A 19,795-nucleotide genomic window follows, 5' to 3' on the forward strand; every position below is an offset into this window, starting at 1 on the left:
TCCTTATTCTGCATTTCCATGAGTCTGAGGAATGAACAGCAACCAAGACGCAAATGTGATGCTAGAAACCAAGATGTTATGGGCAATTGTCTGTGGTGGCAACACTCAAGGAGGCCTGGGCCTTAAGGGATAAGATACTTCCACGCCGTCTCACTGCTTTTGTTAAGTTAGTATAACATCTTGCTCAATAAATTCGACATGATTCATCAATGCTTGTTATTTGTGCATTAAAGACTGTGATCGAGAAGGTGAGATTGCAGGGGATTTGGGGGTAGAGTACTAGCTCGGATTGAGGATTGGCTGACTGACAGAACGCAACGGGTCGGGATGAATGGCCCATTCTCATGAACTGTAACTAGCGGGATGCCAAAGGGGTCAATCCTCAAAACCTCAACTGCTTACAATCTAAATAAATGATCTGCAAGCAGGGACAGAGTGCAATATCGGAATATTTTCAGATGATGCTAAAATAGGTGAGAAAGCAGGCAGTGAAGAGGAGATAAAAAGTTTACAGACAGATATAGATTGGCTAAGAGAATGGGCCAAAATTTGTGAATAAGTGTGAGGTTATCCATTTTGACTGAAAAAATAGAAAGGCAAATTATCTAAATGGAAAGCAGATTCAAAATGCATCTGGGCAGAGGAATCTGGGTGTCTTTGTTCGGGAATCGCAGAAAATCAGTACCCAGGTACACATGTAATAAAAAATGCAAATGGAATTTTAGCGTTTATTACAAAAGGACTGGAGAATAAAAATAGAGAAGTGTTGTTGCAATTGTACAGAGTGTTGGTGAGACCACAACTGGAGTACTGTGTCCAGTTTTGGTCTCCTTATTTGAGGAAGGATGTGGTGGCATTGGAGGCAGTTCAGAGGAGGTTCACTGGATTGATTCCGGGGATGAAAGGGTTGTCGTATGAGGCGAGATTAAACAGTTTGGGCTTGTATACTCGCTGGAGTTTAGAAGAATGAGAGGGGATCTGACCGAGGTATATAAAATGCTCAGAGGGATTGATAAAGTAAATGTAGACCAAATGTTCCCCTTGTGGGGCAATCTAAAATGAGAGGTCACAGATATGGGTTAAGAGGCGGTAGATTTAAATCTGAGATGAGGAGGAAATACTTCTCGCAGAGGGTGGTGAATTCTGGAACTCGCTGCCCATAGTGCTGTGCAGTGTGAATCATTAAGTGGTTCCAAGGAGGAGAGAAGATATATTTTTAATTTTAAAAGTGGGTTAAAGGGATAAGGGGAGCAGGCAGGGGAGGTGGATTTGAGACCAGGAAGAAATCAAACATGATCTGATGGCGGAGCAGGCTCGAAGGGCTGAATTGCCTCCATCTGCTCCTAATACCTATGTACCTTGTTAGGTCCGGCACATCTGAGAACCTCATTGCAATAAATCAAAAATTCAGAATCTAGATATTTGAATTTAAAAGGGTTTTATGCCTCAAAACCCCAAATACTTTGGGGCATTTGTTATCAACCTGTTCTGCCACCTTCAACAATGATGAACACACATACCCGCAATTCTCTCTGTTCCTGCACTTTCTTTGTTTAATATTGCCTCTCTTCATTCTTTCTCGTAAGGTGCATCACTTCACTCTTCCCTTCATTAAATAGTATCTGCCAGGTGCCTGCCTACCCATTCCATCAGCCTATATCAACTTAAATTCTGTGCCTATTCTCCTCATAGTTCACAATACTTCAAAGTTGTGTTACCCCAAATTTTGAAATTGTGCCCTGTACAACCAAGTCTACATCATGAATATAGATCAAGAAAGCATTGGTTCTAGTACAAATCCTGAAGAAGCCCATCTCTAGTCTGAAAAATAACCATTCACCACTATTCTGTCTTGTCACTAAACCAATGTCTTAACTATGGAAATGCCATCGCCATCAAGTTCCCCTCCACACCACATACCAGTTAAACTTGGAACAAATATCACCACTGTCACTGGGTCAAAATCATGGATTTCTCCCACTGACAGCACAGTGGGTGTACCTACACCACATGGACTACTGTGCTTCAAGGGGGAAACTCACCACCGCAAGGAGGATTCGGGACGGGTAATAAATGCTGACATTAGCAACAAAGCCTCGAGGAGGATTCGGGGCTGGCAATAAATGCTGACGTTAGCAACAAAGTCTCAGGGAGGATTCGGGGTGGGCAATAAAATGCTGACATTAGCAACAAAGTCTCAGGGAGGATTCGGGGCGGGCAATAAAATGCTGACATTAGCAACAAAGCCTCAAGGAGGATTCGGGACGGGCAATAAATGCTGACGTTAGCAACAAAGTCTCAGGGAGGATTCGGGATGGGCAATAAATGCTGATGTTAGCAACAAAGTCTCAGGGAGGATTCGGGACGGACAATAAATGCTGACGTTAGCAACAAAGTCCAAATCCCATGTGTTAATGGAAAAAATATATGAACAAATTGGTCTATTTTGGAGAGGCTAAATAAAATGAATACTTAAATGACAGCATGCCATGGTAAGAAAACATTAAGTACATATTAACTGCAAAGCAGGAACACTAGAGTTAATCAAGACATTTAAAAAAAACTTCATCTTTGTATTTGGAATTAATATTGTCATCTCAGTCCGGTGATTTATTGTCTTATGGTACACTCCGGTTTCCTCATTATCTTATATAGTATACACCAGACATGGCAAACTGCGTCAACCAACACCTAGAATCCCTTTTGTTATGGTTTTAAAGCTCCATTAATTCCTAAGCCAAGAAGCATATTACCACGAACAATATAAAATGTTAACAAAATATAACATGTATCGATGAGTTTATGATTCAGGCAATAGTTCTAAAATGCTCCTTCGATAATCTGAATTTGCGGCCACAGCTTGCTTACTTGGCATTAATTACAAACCATAGAAATTAAATGATAAATGATTAACATAACTGGCTGACTACTTTGATCTTGAGGTGTTAGTTTTATAAATAATTAATGCAATAGGATCTGGATTTGATATGTACACTAAAGTAAGAAAAGGAAATTGAAGATTTCAGGTTCTGCGATAAGAGAGACAAAGATTTAGAGTCAAGACATGAACGAGACAAAGTGGGCCTCAGCAAGATGCGAAGATTGAATGGAAGAGCTTTTCTTCATTCTTAGCATTTTATGCTCTATAATTTATTTCATGACCTTACTTCAAAGCAGTACATAATCAAATAAATCAATCTGTTGTTGCTCCTAGAGACACAACATGTTTTTAAAAAATTATTTATGAAAAGATACTAAATCACTCAAGTGGAAAGAGATCTGATACCACGATATACTTCCTCTTCACTTCAATGTTGACCAATGTGACCAGAATCGTTCCTCTCCAACCACAGAAATTGGGCAATCAGCCCATCGAGTGGTTGCTGGTGACTCTATGCTTGCAGCAGTCCAAAACACATCCCAATGCACTTCGATCTCTTCATGGCACTGTTTCATCCCTTGCTCCCAATATTCGTCAATTTGACTTTAAAAGATGCAATGACAACCGCACTGCGGCCAAGCAACCAATACCCCAATAACCCTTCTTCTAACCTCAATGGCTTCAATGTTCTTCCTATGTACGGGCACCCAAAACTGCGGTACTCTTACTGCAGTTTATCCAATATTTCGTACAAATTTTCCTAATCCTGAAAAGAATAAGAAAACTAAATGTAAAAGTTTTAAAAATGCATTTGCATGAATGCTCACACTCCAGGTTCAATGAAAAGCAAGCAGCAAATTCATCCTTGCCCTCCCCAAATATGCCAACCCCACGTAATGTATACTGACGACTGACTGGGAAGGATAATGCTTTCAGATGGTGTTTTGATACAGCTAACGATCATTCTTCACTCCAGTTTAGAATGTACATGAAAATGCCTTAACTGGCAATATTTTCTCCAAAAGAATAACGTTAACAATTGACATATAAGCAGTTACTGCCTGATGTATTCTTCCAATAGTATTCCCAAATCTTTAAACCAACATGCTGAAGGAACTCCTCATTAGAAACCTGTAAAATCTGTAATAAATATGCAGAACAAATAAAATCCAATTTAACACTCTGCAGCCTAAAACCCAGAAGCTATTTCATAGAATGACAGGATGCTACAAATTATTCAACCGATTAAGTCTGTGCCACTATTTTTGTCACAAACCTTACATTCTAATTCCATGCCACTGCTTGCTCCCAAACCCATTTCAAGCACTTATCCAATTCCTTTTTAAAATAATGTATGGACTCTTTCAGCAAAAGCTTTACTGTCATGAATTCCACACTCCTTCTGTAAAGATTCCTTAATTTAACTCTTGTGATTTTGACAAACGTGTGCTCACATGGCCAGAGCAGTGGAAACAATTCATCACCATTTCCCTTCTCATAATCCTGCACTATCGCTATAAAGCCACTATTTTAGCATTCCAACTCTAGTGAAAATAGCTTTGTCTTTCAGAGTCTCTCTTTATAACCATAAACGTCTGGTAAATACAAGCTTATCTGGGTTTACAGTTGCTCTTATACCTTTTTCACAATGAGGTGTCAAGACCGCACGAGAGTAATCTTCATTGTCACAAGTAGGCTTACATTAACACTGCAATGAAGTTTGTGACAATCCCCTAGTCGCCACATTTCGGCACCTGTTCGGGTACACTGAGGGAGAATTCAGAATGTCCAATTCACCTAGCAAGCACATCTTTCGGGACCTGTGGGTGGAAACAGGAGCAACCGGAGGAAACCCACGCAGACACGGGGAGAATGTGCAGATGCCGCACAGATAGTGATCCAAGAGGGAATTGAACCTGGGAGCCTGGTGCTGTGAAGCAACAGTGCTAACCATTGTGCTGTCGTGCCGCATGCAATACACCATGAGCTGCAACCTGCAACGCAATCATAGACTAAAAGGACAATCCTTTAAAACAGAGATGAGGAGGAATTTGTTCAGCCAGAGGATGGTCTGTGGAACTCTTTGCCACAGAAGGCTGTGGAGGCCAAATCACTGAGTGTCTTTAAGACAGAGATAGATAGGTTCTTGATTAGTAAGGGGATCAGGGGTTTTGGAGAGAAGGCAGGAGATTGGGGATGAGAAAATATCAGCCATGATTGAATGGCGGAGCACACTCGATGGGCCGAGTGGCCTAATTCTGCTCCCATGTTTTATGGTCTAACCTAAGATTTTATACAAGTTCAAGATTACCTCCTTACTTTTACAACTATGGAGGCAATTAGGACAGCCAATGCCCCGTTTTGAAGGTGAAAGTTTGCTTTAGCTTCATGCATTGCGACATGTTGTCTCCTCTGTGCTTATGCTTCCCTTAAGAGACGTTTTGGTCCGAGAGTCTGAATATTTGTCTGTTATGTTGCTTCTTTTCATTCTACAGGTCGCGCAAGATATAGTTCCCATGAGTAGTTAGAAGTGCTGCTTTTGGCTTCCTTCGCCGCACATTTCGGCAGCTCCCGCTATAACGGACTTCTGGGCTCTCCAGAGGAGCCCCAATGGAAATTTTTTGATTTAATCCCGTGTGGGAAGGTGAAGTAAGGTCCCCCCTTACGTTGTATGGCGGAAATTGGCGGTGGAGCGTTGGAGAAAGAGGCCCTGGAGCAGCGGCAGAAACGAGGGGGAAAAAACAAGATGGCGGAGGGTGGAGATCGAGCAGCATGGGGGCCGGACCAGCAGGAGTGCCTGAAGCGCTGTGTGGAGGAGCTTAAAAAGGAGGTGCTGGCGCCAATGCTGTTGGCAATCGAGGGGCTGAAGGAGACCCAGAAGGCCCAGGCGGTGGAGCTTCGTGAGGTGAGGGATAAAACGAATGAGAACGAGGACGAGATCCTGGACCTGGCGGTAAAAAAAAAACGAGGCGGTGCACAGGAGGTGGGCCGAGAGACTCGAGGTCCTGGAGAACAGGTCAAGGAGGAAGAATCTCCGGATTCTGGGTCTTCCCTGAAGAAGTGGAGGGAGCTGATGCCGGGGCGTATGTGAGTACGATGCTCCAGTCGCTGATGGGTGCGGAGGCCTCTCCGAGCCCCCTGGAGCTGGAAGGGGCTCACCGGGTCCTGGCGAGAAGACCCAAGGCTGATGAGCCGCCAAGGGCGATAGTGGCAAGGTTCCATCGCTTCGCGGACAAAGAAAGTGTTCTGAGATGGGCCAAGAAGGTGCGGAGCAGTAGATGGGAGAATGCGGTGATCCGAGTCTACCAGGATTGGAGCGCGGAGGTGGCAGGAGAGCTGGCTTCAACCGGTGGCCAAGGCGGTGCTGCACAAAAAAAGAGTCTGGTTCGGCATGCTGCAGCCTGCGCGACTGTGGGTCACTTATCAGGACCGACACCATTATTTTGAAACGCCAGAAGCGGCTTGGACCTTTATCCAAACGGAAAAGTTGGACTCGAACTGAGGGGCTGTGGTTGTGGGGGTGGATGTTGGTTGTATACGGGGTTGTAAATATGGGTAAAGAACATTTCATGGGTGGGATGATGGATGGGGATAGAGTTCTGGTTAAAATTCTTTTTTTTCTCTCTTTCTTTCTCTGTAGACGAGATGGTGGGGAATGTGGGCGTCGGTGCCGGAGGGAGGTGAGACTTGGGGATGGGGGAACTGGGAAAATGGCCGCAACAGGAAGGAGCTGCGACACAGGGGGCGGGGCTGGCTCAGGAAAGCGCGGGCTTTTTCCCGCGCTGGGGGGGGGGGTTTAGGAGGAAGGTAAGGAGGAAGAGAGACTCCCACACGGGGGAGATCAACGGGAAGGCGGGGGAAGCCAGGGTCAGCAGAAGTCAGCTGACTCACAGAAGTAATATGGGGGGAGCAAAAGTGCTAGATGCGGATCTAGCGGGGAGGGGGGGGGGGGGATATTAGGGTTGCTGCTGCACTGTCCGAGGGGGAACTGAACATGGAAGAGATGGTCGGGGCGGGGGTTCCCCGTCTGGGGGACTGGAGAGTGCGGGAGGCGCGTGCACGGGACTGGCCTAAGATAGGAGATGGCTAGTCGGCGGGGGGGGGGGGGGGGGGGGGGTAGCCCCCCAATCCGGCTGATCACGTGGAATGTGAGAGGCCTAAATGGGCCGGTTAAGAGGGCCCGAGTGTTCGCGCACCTAAAGGGACTGAAGGCAGACGTGGTCATGCTTCAGGAGACACATCTGAAGGTGGCAGATCAGGTAAGGTTAAGGAAGGGATGGGTAGGACAGGTGTTCCATTTGGGGCTGGATGCGAAGAATAGAGGGGTGGCAATATTGGTGGGGAAGCGGGTGTCGTTTGAGGCCAAGAACATAGTAGGGGACAATGGAGGCCGATACGTGATGGTGAGCGGTAGGTTGCAGGGGACGGAGGTGGTACTGGTGAATGTATATGCCCCGAACTGGGACGATGCTGGATTCATGAAACGGATGTTGGGGCGTATTGCAGACTTGGAGGTAGGGAGCTTGATAATGGGTGGGGATTTTAACACGGTGCTGGACCCAGCATTGGATCGCTCCAGGTCGAAGACGGGGAAGAGGCCGGCTGCAGCCAAGGTGCTTAGGGGGTTTATGGATCAGATGGGGGGAGTAGATCCGTGGAGATTTGCCAGGCCTTTGGCCAGAGAATTTTCTTTTTTCTCCCACGTGCACAAGGCCTACTACCGGATAGATTTTTTTGTTCTGGGCAGGGCATTGATCCCGAAAGTGGAGGGAACGGAGTATTCGGCCATAGCCATTTCAGACCATGCCCCACATTGGTTGGAGCTAGAGCTGGGGGAGGAGAGGGACCAACGCCCGCTGTGGCGGTTGGATGTGGGACTGCTGGCAGACAAGGAAGTGTGTGGGAGGGTGCGGGGGTGCATCGAAAGGTATCTGGAGGCCAACGACAACGGGGAGGTGCAGGTGGGAGTAGTATGGGAGGCGCTGAAGGCGATGGTCAGGGGAGAGTTAATCTCCATCAGGGCTCATAGGGTGAAGAGAGAGGGCAGGGAAAGGGAGAGGTTAGTGGGTGAGATTTTAAGGGTGGACTGGAGATATGCAGAGGCTCCTGATGAGGGACTACTCAGGGAGAGACGAAGTCTCCAGATGGAGTTCGACCTGTTGACCACAGGGAAGGCAGAAGCACAGTGGAGGAAGGCACAGGAGGCAATATATGAATATGGGGAGAAGGCGAGTTGGATGCTGGCACATCAGCTCCATAAGAAGATGGCAGCGAGGGAAATAGGTGGAATCAAGGATGGCAGGGGAACTACGGTGCGGAGTGCGGTGAAAGTGAATGAGGCATTCAAGGCCTTTTACGAGGAGCTGTATAGGTCCCAGCCCCCAGGGGGAAAAGAGGGGATGCGACGATTCTTGGACCAACTGAGGTTCCCGAGGGTGGAGGAACAGGAGGTGGCTGGTTTGGGGGCGCCAATTGGGGTGGAGGAGCTGGTTAAAGAACTGGGGAGCATGCAGGCAGGGAAGGCCCCGGGGCCGGATGGGTTCCCGGTGGAGTTTTATAGGAAGTTTGTAAACCTGTTAGCCCCGTTGCTGGTAAGGACCTTCAATGAAGCAAGGGAGGGGGGAGACCCTGCCCCCGACAATGTCGGAGGCGACGATCTCTTTGATCTTGAAGCGGGATAAGGACCCATTGCAATGTGGGTCGTACAGACCGATCTCGCTCCTTAACGTAGATGCTAAGTTGCTGGCACAAATATTGGCTATGAGGATTGAGGACTGTGTCCCGGGGGTGATCCACGAGGACCAGACGGGATTCGTAAAGGGTAGGCAGCTAAATACCAATGTGCGAAGGCTCCTAAATGTGATAATGATGCCATCGGTGGAGGGAGAGGCGGAGATAGTGGCAGCCATGGACGCGGAGAAGGCCTTTGACCGAGTAGAGTGGGAGTATCTCTGGGAAGTGTTGAGGAGGTTTGGGTTCGGGGGAGGGTTTATTAGTTGGGTCAAGCTCCTATATAGAGCCCCGGTGGCGAGTGTGGTCACGAACCGGCGGAGGTCGGAGTATTTCCGGCTGTGTCAAGGGACGAGGCAGGGGTGCCCCCTGTCCCCTCTGCTGTTTGCATTGGCAATTGAACCTTTGGCCATGGCGTTAAGAGAGTCGGGGAAATGGAAGGGGGTGGTCCGAGGGGGAGAGGAACATCGAGTGTCGCTGTACGCAGATGACCTGTTGCTGTATGTGGCGGATCCAGTGGAGGGGATGGTTGAGGTCATGCAGATCTTAAGGGAGTTTGGAGATTTTTCGGGCTATAAGCTCAACGTGGGAAAGAGTGAGCTCTTTGTGGTGCATCCGGGGGATCAGGGAAGAGGGATAGACGACCTACCGTTGAGGAGGGCGGAAAGGAGCTTTCGATACTTGGGGATTCAGGTAGTTAGGAGCTGGGGGGCACTGCACAAACTTAATTTGACGCGGCTGGTGGAACAGATGGAGGAAGATTTTAAAAGGTGGGACCTGTTGCCACTCTCGCTGGCGGGCAGGGTACAGTCAATTAAAATGGTGGTCCTCCCAAAGTTTCTTTTTGTGTTCCAGTGCCTTCCAATCGTGATCACCAAGGCCTTTCTTAAGAGGGTAGGCAGGAGCATTATGAGTTTTGTGTGGGCAAGCAAGACCCCGAGGGTAAGGAGGGGGTTCCTGGAGCGTAGCAGGGATAGAGGAGGGCTGGCGTTGCCGAATTTGGGTGGCTACTACTGGGCAGCCAACGTGGCGATGATCCGCAAGTGGGTGATGGAGGGAGAGGGGGCGGCGTGGAAGAGGTTGGAGATGGCGTCCTGCAAAAGAACGAGCCTGGGGGCGCTGGTGACGGCACCACTGCCGCTCTCGCCGACAAGGTGTACCACGAGCCCCGTGGTGGCGGCAACGCTAAAGATCTGGGGGCAGTGGAGACGACACAGGGGAGCGCTGGGAGCCTCGGTGTGGTCCCCGATTAGGGATAACCATCGGTTTGTCCCAGGAAGGATGGACGGGGGGTTCCAGAGCTGGCTTCGGGCAGGGATTAGATGAATGGGGGACCTGTTCATCGATGGGACGTTTGCGAGCTTAGGGGCGCTGGAGGAGAAATTTGGTCTACCCCCCGGGAAATAGCTTCCGGTACATGCAAGTGCGGGCGTTTGTGAGGCGGCAGGTGAGGGAATTCCCGCTGCTCCCGGCACAAGGGATTCAAGACAAGGTGATTGCGGGCGTATGGGTCAGGGAGGGCAAGGTGTCGGCGATATACCAGGAGATGAAAGAAGAGGGGGAGGCTTTGGTGGAGGAGCTGAAAGGTAAATGGGAAGAGGAGCTGGGGGAGGAGATTGAGGAGGGGCTGTGGGCTGATGCCCTAACTGGTGTTAATTCCTCTTCCTTGTGTGCCAGGCTTAGCCTGATACAGTTTAAGGTAGTGCACAGAGCGCATATGACGGGAGCGAGGCTGAGTAGGTTCTTTGGAGTGGAGGACAGATGTGGGAGGTGCTCAGGAAGTCCGGCGAACCATGTCCATATGTTTTGGTCATGCCCGGCACTGGAGGGGTTCTGCAGGGGAGTTGCAGGAATAGTATCTAAGGTGGTGAAAGTCCGGGTCAAGCCATGCTGGGGGCTAGCACTATTTGGAGTAGTGGACGAGCCGGGAGTGCAGGAGGCGAAAGAGGCCGGCATTCTGGCCTTTGCGTCCCTAGTAGCCCGGCGAAGGATCTTGTTAATGTGGAAAGAGGCGAAGCCCCCCAGCGTGGAGGCCTGGATAAATGATATGGTAGGGTTTAATCAAGTTGGAGAGGATAAAGTTTGTCTTGAGAGGGTCTGCGCAGGGCATTCTACAGGCGGTGGCAACCGTTCCTAGACTATCTCGCGGAGCGTTATATGAAGGTCGGACAACAGCAACAGCAACCCAAAAGGGGGGGGGGGGGGGTAATCTTTCGTGGGGTGGGGGTGGGAAGGTTTTTTTTTCTGGGGGGCATTTGAGCAAGAAAACACATGAACGATCCGGAAAACTGACACGTACGTGAGGAACCCAATGTACAAAGTTCTGTATCATATTGATTTGCCATGTTCATGTCTGGCTATGCGAGCATTCTTTCTTTGTTATTACGAGGGGGGGGGGGTTTGTTTGTATGGTTGAAAATCTTGTTAAAAAACTTTTAATAAACATATTTTTTTTTAAAAAGTGCTGCTTTACTGTCAGCAGAAGAGGAACCATTCATTCACCAATGACACCTGAAGTGGGGCACTAACAGTGACATTGGGTCAAGTCAGGGCGGGCTGAGCTGGGTTGGCTGATATCAAGGGTGGCTCCAACCACTCGGTAGCTTAGGGAGCAATAGTCATGAAATACTGTGAGGTTTTTCCAAAGTGGGGGTGGCGACCTGCGGGTGGTTCAGAAAGTAGGGCAGCACGGTGTTGCAGTGGTTAGCACTGGGACTACAGCGCTGAGGACCTGGGTTTGAATCCCAGCCCTGGGTCACTGTTCGCATGGAGTTTGCTCATTCTCCCCGTGTCTGTGTGGGCTTCACCCCTACAACCCCAAGATGTGTAGTTTCGGTGGATTGGCCATGCCAAATTGCATCTTAATTGGAAGAAAGAAATAATTGGTACTTTAAATTTATTAAAAAAAGAAAAGAAGGGTCGTGAAGTGCAGGGTCGTGAAAAATGTGAACTGCAAGGAACACAATGAAAGGAGGCAGAAAAAGAACAGAAAATGTCATTTGAAGTTTAGGCAAGAAACAAGGGAATAGATCAGGAGTGAAGCTGATGCAGTGACTGATTGTATAGGAGAGCTGAAGGTGGGGAATGCGGGCTACAGGGGGAAGCAGCTGTACTTTATGGTAATCCTCAGAAAAGTCACGTTGCCAATCATCCCAATCACAGAAATGGACTGTTGCTGGTCGGAAAGGAGCAGGTGGGAGAGTTGCAACATTGCCAACGGTTGCTTTAACATTTCTAGTGCTTGCGTTAAAATTATCCATTACATCGGGATGGCCAATGCCCCATTGAGATAATCCATCCTGCTTGGACCACACTTAAAAGAGCTGGTTTCACACAGTGGGCTAGATAGCTGGTTTGTAATGTAGAACAAGGCCAGCAGTGCTGGTTCAATTCCTGTACCGGCTCATTACCCGAACAGGCACTGGAATGTGGCAACTAGGGGCTTTTCACAGTAACTTCATGGCAGTGTTAATGTAAGCCTACTTGTGACAATAAAAGATCATTATTATAATTGTGGTGGGAGGAATAAATCCAGGTGATGGAAAGGTAAATTAACCTCCCCTCATTTCCAGGTGGCAGATATTCTTTGGTGGTCATCTGTGATATTCCAAAGCCAAGACATAAAGAGATCCAACACAGAATCATACAAACATGCACCAGCTCCATTCTTTGAAAAAAAATCCTGTTCAGAGCATAGAGAGTATAATGGTGTCAGCACTGATGCAATTTATTTCAAATAGCTGTTTCATATGACTTCTGTGTGTTGGACGTTTTTCTGATCCACCAACTTATTTCATATTGGAACAACAACTGCATGCAACATGGTCACAGTCATCTCACAATGGCAAGGAACCAGAATCTGAATATCCTTTATCCTGAGAGCATTCATAGTGTTTACATGTATTTTATCATATTTTAAAAATTGGAATGTTTATTATGTGAAGTCTCGTTTTTCGGTATAAGCTGCTGCTTTTCCTTTCATGTTGGTCAGTCAGAGCCCAGCTGGGCATGCGTGCAAGAAATGCATTGCCTCATCAATTTACTGCTTCTGTAAAACCAACATATGATCCTAATACTTTTGACTGTGAAATTGGGAGCTGGAGATTTATGATTTCCAACATTTTACTTGTGGTTGGAGAGGGGTGGTCTCTTCACAGGGAGAAAAAATGTTGATGCAAAGTCCAATTTATGATGTTAACAACTGTAAAAAATCTCTCGGGGGAATCCTGTAATATTTGTGTTTTTTTTAAGTTAGCACCCAGTGACTCATTAGGACCTAATGTATTCAAGGTAAGCGAAGCTGGCGTGGGTCCCGAAGGTCGGCCAGTTGGCAACAGTGGGTCCCGGGAAAAAGGTTTGAAAGACATACCGCATGGAAGCATTCATATTATTCTTCATTCTACTATTGGCCAGAGGGCACATTTAGAATTTTGCCTTCTATTGTAGATTTGCGGTTAATTAATTAATTAAAACTAGTAGAACAATACAAATCTTTTAGGGGCTGAATGCTTAAACCATTAAACTTTAATTACGCACTCATCTCCATGGGGTATTCTTGCATGGTCCACTCAAAAACGCCCAGTTTACAGACAGCCAGATTTGAGGTACTGTACCCATGCTTGTAAACTATATTACAGGGTTCTTCACATTTTCTGCACTGAATCACATCTACCATGTATCTTCCTTCATGATAGCTCTGCTATGCAGTCTTACATAACTCTGAACATAACTTTCCATTCAAACTTTGCTATTGTGCCCTCAATGCCAGTCAAAATAATTTATGCATGTAGTAAGTATGGCAACATGTGACTTTACCTTTGCCACAAGTGCCTCATGTGCTATCTTGTGGAGCAAAAGTAGCTGGGCTAAGTCCACTGGTAGTAGTTTTCCTACAACTGAAAATGGCAGAGTTATCTGTCTGCTTTCGAGGTCTGGGAATTATACGTTACCTTCTGGGGAGTCATCGAAAAATGAAAACAAACAATCAGGGAAGCAGAAAATTTGAACTGCAATAGCATGGATGGATGTTAAAATAATCTATGTGACCAGGCGGAGTTGATGAGCCATTCAATTCACATCTTAAGGTAATTACAAGCAGAGTGCAGCTCAAGTATCATTTCATGGAAATAAATCTAAACAGTAACAGTGACTACAACTTACGAACAGCTTATTTTTAATATACACACAATCACCGTCTACAGTAACTGTCAATAGCCTTTACTAAGACGAGGTATAACTTGCGGCTGTCCCGCATATTGGGGTTTTCTGTAATTATTGTCTTTTGTTTAAATTCAAGAGCAAAAATATTATGTGACAATTTGTTCAAAAGTTACATTTTTGCAAAGAAAAATGGCATATTGAAAACAATCTCACAAAGGGATGATGTTGCCTTCATGATCGTGAGATAATATTTAGATTTGTCACATGTAGAGGTACAGTGAAAAGTGTAGTTCTGCATACAGTCCAGGCAGATCATCCAGGCAGATCATTCCATACATGAAAAACACAGGACAGGCGATAACTACACAATACATAGATATAGACATCGGGTGAAGCATACAGAGTGTAGTGCTACAACAGTAGAGAAGATGCATAGAGAGATCAGTTCAGTCCATAAGAGGGCCATTCAGGAGTCTGGTAACAGCAGGGAAGAAGCTGTTTTTGAATCGGTTAGTGCGTGTTCTCAGGCTTTTGTATCATCTGCCCGATGGAAGAGGTTGGAAGAGAGAATAACCCGGGTGGGAGGGGTCTTTGATCATGATTCCCGGTTTCCCAAGGCAGATAATGTAAAATGTTAACTGGTGTTAAATATGGCAGGGTTATGACACTTCATTTTAAAAGAAGAGGTAACTGAAAAAGCAAAGAGCTTAAAAAGGCAGATTACTTACCCAAAAGGGTCTTATTTCGCTGAATAACAAGCATTCCCATCACAATGGAGGAGTGGAGCTGCCTTGATAGGTCTGGACCAAGCACACACATGATAATGTCTTGATGTTACTGATAGGTGGTGTTAGCCTGTGTTTTGATATTAAGCAAGAGTATATGTGCTTTTGCGCAGCGACTTAAATATAATTGCTTAACAATGACCCATCGCTCTTGACCGAAATTATATTCCGTACAAGGGGAAGGTGACTAAGACTGTCAGATTTATATCCAAGGATGAGGTAAATAACCTATCCTTCTTCATCGCTTCACATGCTCCACACACCAGGAGCAGGTCAAAGCATCTCAATGTAGGAATGATACCCAGGGGTGAATACAGCATTTGATGCTTCCAACTGAAGTAGTAGAGGAAATGAAACCCTGTCCCTACTCGTTGCCACAGTTTGACAACTGAGCTTTCGGACCAATATCAGGATATGAGCACAACATTCGCTCTGGAGGATTAAGCCTTTTGAACTATCCATGGGTTCAGGGAAGTGCATATGAAAATTCACATATCCAGTATAAGCAAAAGGAGTGTTCAGCCTCTTGTCTTTAAGCCTGGAGACATAAACTTAGCCCTCAACTCAAAAACCAACAGTGCTGATGGTTATTTACCATCTCCAGGTGACCCCAACTTATAAAACGTCCCAAACTTGCTCCAGGTAGATGCTTTCTCTCATTGAAATTAATTTTGAACTGGTGACAGCTTCTGCCAATAAAAGAAAAAATAACTTTGCATTCCATATCTTTTGAATATCCCAAAGCTGTTCATAGCCACCAAAGTACCTTTGAAGTGTAATAACTGTTGCCATGCAGATAGATCGGTGCACAACAAGATCTTACAAACATTACCTGGTCATTTACCCGAGTGACATTTTTTTGGTGATCTTTGATAGATAAATATTGCCAAGGACACCAGAAAATCTTCCATGCTCTTATTCAAATAGTGCCATGTGATCTTTAAGATCTATCTGAAAGGCAGTTTAGCATCTTACTCCCCTGCTAGTGATGTTCTGGACCACCAGAGTGTTACCTGCATACACACATGCTCACTTGCTCTGTACTTTGTACTGGAACTCTCAGGTCACAGGAACTCTCTAATCACAGGATTGTCAGTTGAACTGTCTCTCGTTCATTTATCCGAAGACCTGTTCCTTTGCAAATGGTCAGGCCCAAATCTGTTATTGTTATGGAGATGGCTGTCACAATGAGCTATATCATGTGAGTCATGCATTGCCATTCAGACCAACTCAATGTGCGGGACAGAGATGCAGCTGACACTTATAAGGAGTTATTGTTCTATATTTTATGGGGATTGGGGAATAAATAGCTATTTCTTCTTCCCTCATGTCATTCCAACTCCCCCATCCCTTGCCAGACAGAATGAGGGCACCTTCGCCTTAGGATCTCCTCAAAGTCATACTCTAATTTAACAAAATAAAATTCCAACTCTTTTCCGTCTTCTCCCAAAGCCGGAGTGCAGTTTTCAAATAGCTTTCTAACGGTGCCACTACGGTGAATGGGAACATATTACTGAACCATGGAGTGCATCAGATTGGACATAATGATAGCTCACAAAGACATACTTTCCTTCATGAGCTCAACTCATTTCTAACCTCCCTAGTTTATGGGCACAAGTAGCTTGAGCCTTCTCACCACAGACCAAGAAATTGAATAATGGCTAAACCTATTATCTTTGATCGATCTGGCTTAGTACCATGCCCCTTTCTTCCCCCATTAAAATGAGTTCTCAACTGTTAAGCATTTCCCCTAATGCACTGCGTGAAGTCAGGAATGGATTGCATTCCCTAATGCACTGCGTGAAGTCAGGAATGGATTGCATGTGGAATTGGAAGCACAAGTCTAGAACCTAACACTCACTAAGTGATGAAGCACAATAGCAAGTAAACAATCTGCCACAATAGCTTGCCCAATAAATTGGCATTTCAGAAGTTATTAGAAATGCACACGGTTCCCCTCCCCTCTCCAATCAAAGACTATAAGTCTCAGATATTGCTCAGAGCAACATAAGTGTACAACAGCTCTAACCTGTCAACTATACCAGAGAGCAACAGTAAATTAGTTTTCAATAAATACATACACCGGATATATTACGGGAAAGGTAATAAATGTGACACTGCCAGTGTTGCCCATAATCCCGCGAAATAAAATTCAAATCATCAACTGCAGGACACATTGCTTCCAGAGCTGGCAATTGTAAACTCAGTATACTCTTAATTTTGACACATCGAGATATGTTTTGGCTATTTAAAAGCATGCAAATTTTAAAACATGGCAAGTATTCAGGAAGGATTCATGAGAATCATTCCAGGCATGAGGAATTTCAGTGAAGTAAAAAAAGATTGGAGAAATGGGGACTGTACTCCTTGGAGAAGAAACGGTCACGAGGAGGTTTGATAGAAGTATGCAAAATCATGAGGAGCTGGACAGAGGGAGAAACTGTTCCCACTGATGGCAGGTTCAAGAACCAGAGGGTACAGATTTACGATGATTGACAAAAGAAGCAATGGAAACATGAGGGAAAACCTTTCCATGCAGTGGACTAGTTATGGTCTGGAATGCACACTTGGACGTGTGTGTCGGAGGTAGATTCAATCAAGGCCTTCAACAGGGAATTAGACAATTATCTAAACTGGAGGAATATGCAGGGCTGGGGAAATAAAGAAAGGAAGTGAATTGCTCCTCAGAGGACGAGCACTGACAGGACTGACCTCCTCCTGTATTTTAACCATCCTATGATTCTACAGAAAATACAAGCCTTCTTATAAAAGATTATAGCTTTTCTATAACCAGTGAATTAATAACCCAGAAATAAATTATAGTTTGGAAGAATAAATCTAAACTATTGACTTCAACTTTATTAGTATAGCAGTTTACAAGCAATTTCTTATCAAGCCCATTGAACTCACATCAATCCAATCCCCTAATACATCAATACAAAGGTCTTGGATTAATTTTTTAAAATTGCTATATTCCACCTATAAATATTGAAGGAATACAGAATTAGTTCATATGGTTGGCACCTCAACACTAGACTCTCAACCAGATCATCGGCATACCACTTCAGCTTGGTTATTGTTGTCCATCTTCTCAGCCAGCTAATGGGTAGAACACCAAACAAAAGGACAAACATTTTATCTAAGACATAACAAGGTAATACACCACAACACCTCATTCAACCTGTAGCCGGTTATGGAGTGGCATTGATAACCAGGGACAAAGTTAGTGGCTCAATCCAATCTACCAGCCCAAATGGATTCGAATGATGAACAGCAACCTGCAGAGCAGGAGCCATAGAGAGGACGCTCAATTCCCCTGCTCCTCAAAAAAAAATGCAAATTATTCAACACTTTTTTTTAAAGATATGTAACAGCAGAAAGACAGATCCAGAAGTATATTTGTAAGAATCACTGCAATACAAAGTTGTAAGGTGTGATACTGACAACTTATCATACAGGTTTGAAATATGCATGTTGCAGAATTTAGATGATAGAATCATAATATTGTACATCATACTTTAAACGTATGAAAGTGTGCTACAATAATGCACTATTTAAATCAGTTAATAATTGATCAGCTATAATAAGCTATTAATGAAGGGTCATTAATTCTATCCTTATTTGCTCTTGTTTTCACAACAGCACACAAGAGTTGTCTGGGTTTTAACTTCACATTACTAACGCATACATCAAAACAAAGAACAGAGCATGCTTTTTGGGGATGAAGTGATTTGTACACTCAATTGTGGATTTTAATGCTAGAATTACACGAAGACGATCACAAGATGAAGGCAACAACATTATTTACGCGATGTGCAGCAAGCATATTCTAACAAACCACAAAAGACAAACAGAAACCAAATCAAGAACACAACCACAACACTGAAGGACAAGCTCTACCCTAATTCTATCTCTGGATATGCTGAAGGATTACTCACCATTATAGTTAGATTTTGTATCTAGTTGAACAAAGGTGTTGTCAGTAATTGGGTGCAGCTCAGTTGGATGTTTGGATAACAGGACAGTGCCATTGTGCCTTGCTTCTTCGCAGCCGTGCCTAGGAAATTCCTTTGCCTCACTTCCTGTGGTAGACATAAAGTTCTGTTGCAACCATTTCTTCCAATTATTGTTTTAATAGTAAACGCATTCAATCGCATAGGGTCAAAGAAATAACAATTTCAGAATTTTGTACATCCAAGTTTGATTTGTTAGTGCCAAAAAAAAGGAAGTGATGCATAGGAACTTCCTGAGCATAGCTCTCAATATCAGTGGCACAATGCTTTCATCCTAGTCTCCAAAAGACCAACTGAACTGCCTTTAATTTTTGACACTGCCAGCTTTGCTTGGTTATACATTTAAAAAAGGTCAAAACTCCATATAATATAGCCAATGTTTCACCTTATCTGCAATTATCATTCAGAAAGAGTTGCCCTTTTTTGATCTTTAAAGGCACGTTTCTAACTTTGGTTGTACGAAGGCTAAACTTAGAAGTATTATTTTTTTAAAGCACGACCATCACCAGAAATGTCAAACTAAGAGCTATGGCAACAGTAATATGCAAGCACCGCTCATCAGCCCAGTCACTGGAGATGGACACATCAAAGGCACACCCAGCCCAGTTAATCTTTCAAAGTCTTTCTCGTGAATATCCAGGTACTTGCGCCAAAGTTGGGAGAACAGCCCCACAGGCGAGCAACAATCAAGCATGGTCATCCTCACAAAACATACCTTTCAGCCAATGTCACAGAGTCCTCCATCAACATTTCTATATATGTCATGCCCACTGACAGGTCAGGTCCACCAAATATGAACATAAGAAATAGGAGCAGGAGTGGACCATGGGGCCCGACAAGCATAATCCGCCAATAAAATACAATCATAGCCGATCATGGCAAATCCATCTATTATCCTCCCTCAAGTGATGAACCAGTACTACTCAATGTTGAACATCACTTAGAAGAGGGAAGAGCACACAAATGTATTCTGGGTGGGGGCCTTCAATGGCCATCACCAAGAAAAGCTCAGGGCACCACAAATTATTCAGCTGGTCAATTGGTAAAGGACATAGCAGAGAGGCAGGTTGACCTTAACAGCCATTGGTGGTGGGTTCTGATTCAGGAGTCTGGCATGCTCAGCAATACCCTGCATGGAGAAGTGCAGCCTTCGGAGGTGCTGCTCTTTAGAGAGCTCCAAGAAAGCCATCTTTGGACTGCATATCCCATCCATTGGGTATCATCAC

General features: G+C 45.1%; 1 protein-coding gene across 7 annotated transcripts in view; it reads right to left on the reverse strand.

Moving 5' to 3' along the window:
• Window positions 1-19,795, reverse strand: part of LOC140424813 (disco-interacting protein 2 homolog C) — an 803,805-nt gene that overhangs the window by 565,492 nt on the left and 218,518 nt on the right. For 6 of the 7 annotated variants that reach the window (XM_072508262.1, XM_072508267.1, XM_072508266.1 and 3 more), the window contains exon 2: window positions 18,495-18,638. The exons of the other annotated variant lie outside the window; for it this stretch is intronic. In XM_072508262.1, coding sequence (XP_072364363.1) covers window positions 18,495-18,638 — 144 coding nt within the window. The remainder of the gene's footprint in view (window positions 1-18,494; window positions 18,639-19,795) is intronic. 7 annotated transcript variants of the gene reach the window in all.

The sequence above is a fragment of the Scyliorhinus torazame genome, chromosome 6 (assembly GCF_047496885.1).
Source record: "Scyliorhinus torazame isolate Kashiwa2021f chromosome 6, sScyTor2.1, whole genome shotgun sequence".
NCBI lineage: Eukaryota > Metazoa > Chordata > Chondrichthyes > Carcharhiniformes > Scyliorhinidae > Scyliorhinus > Scyliorhinus torazame.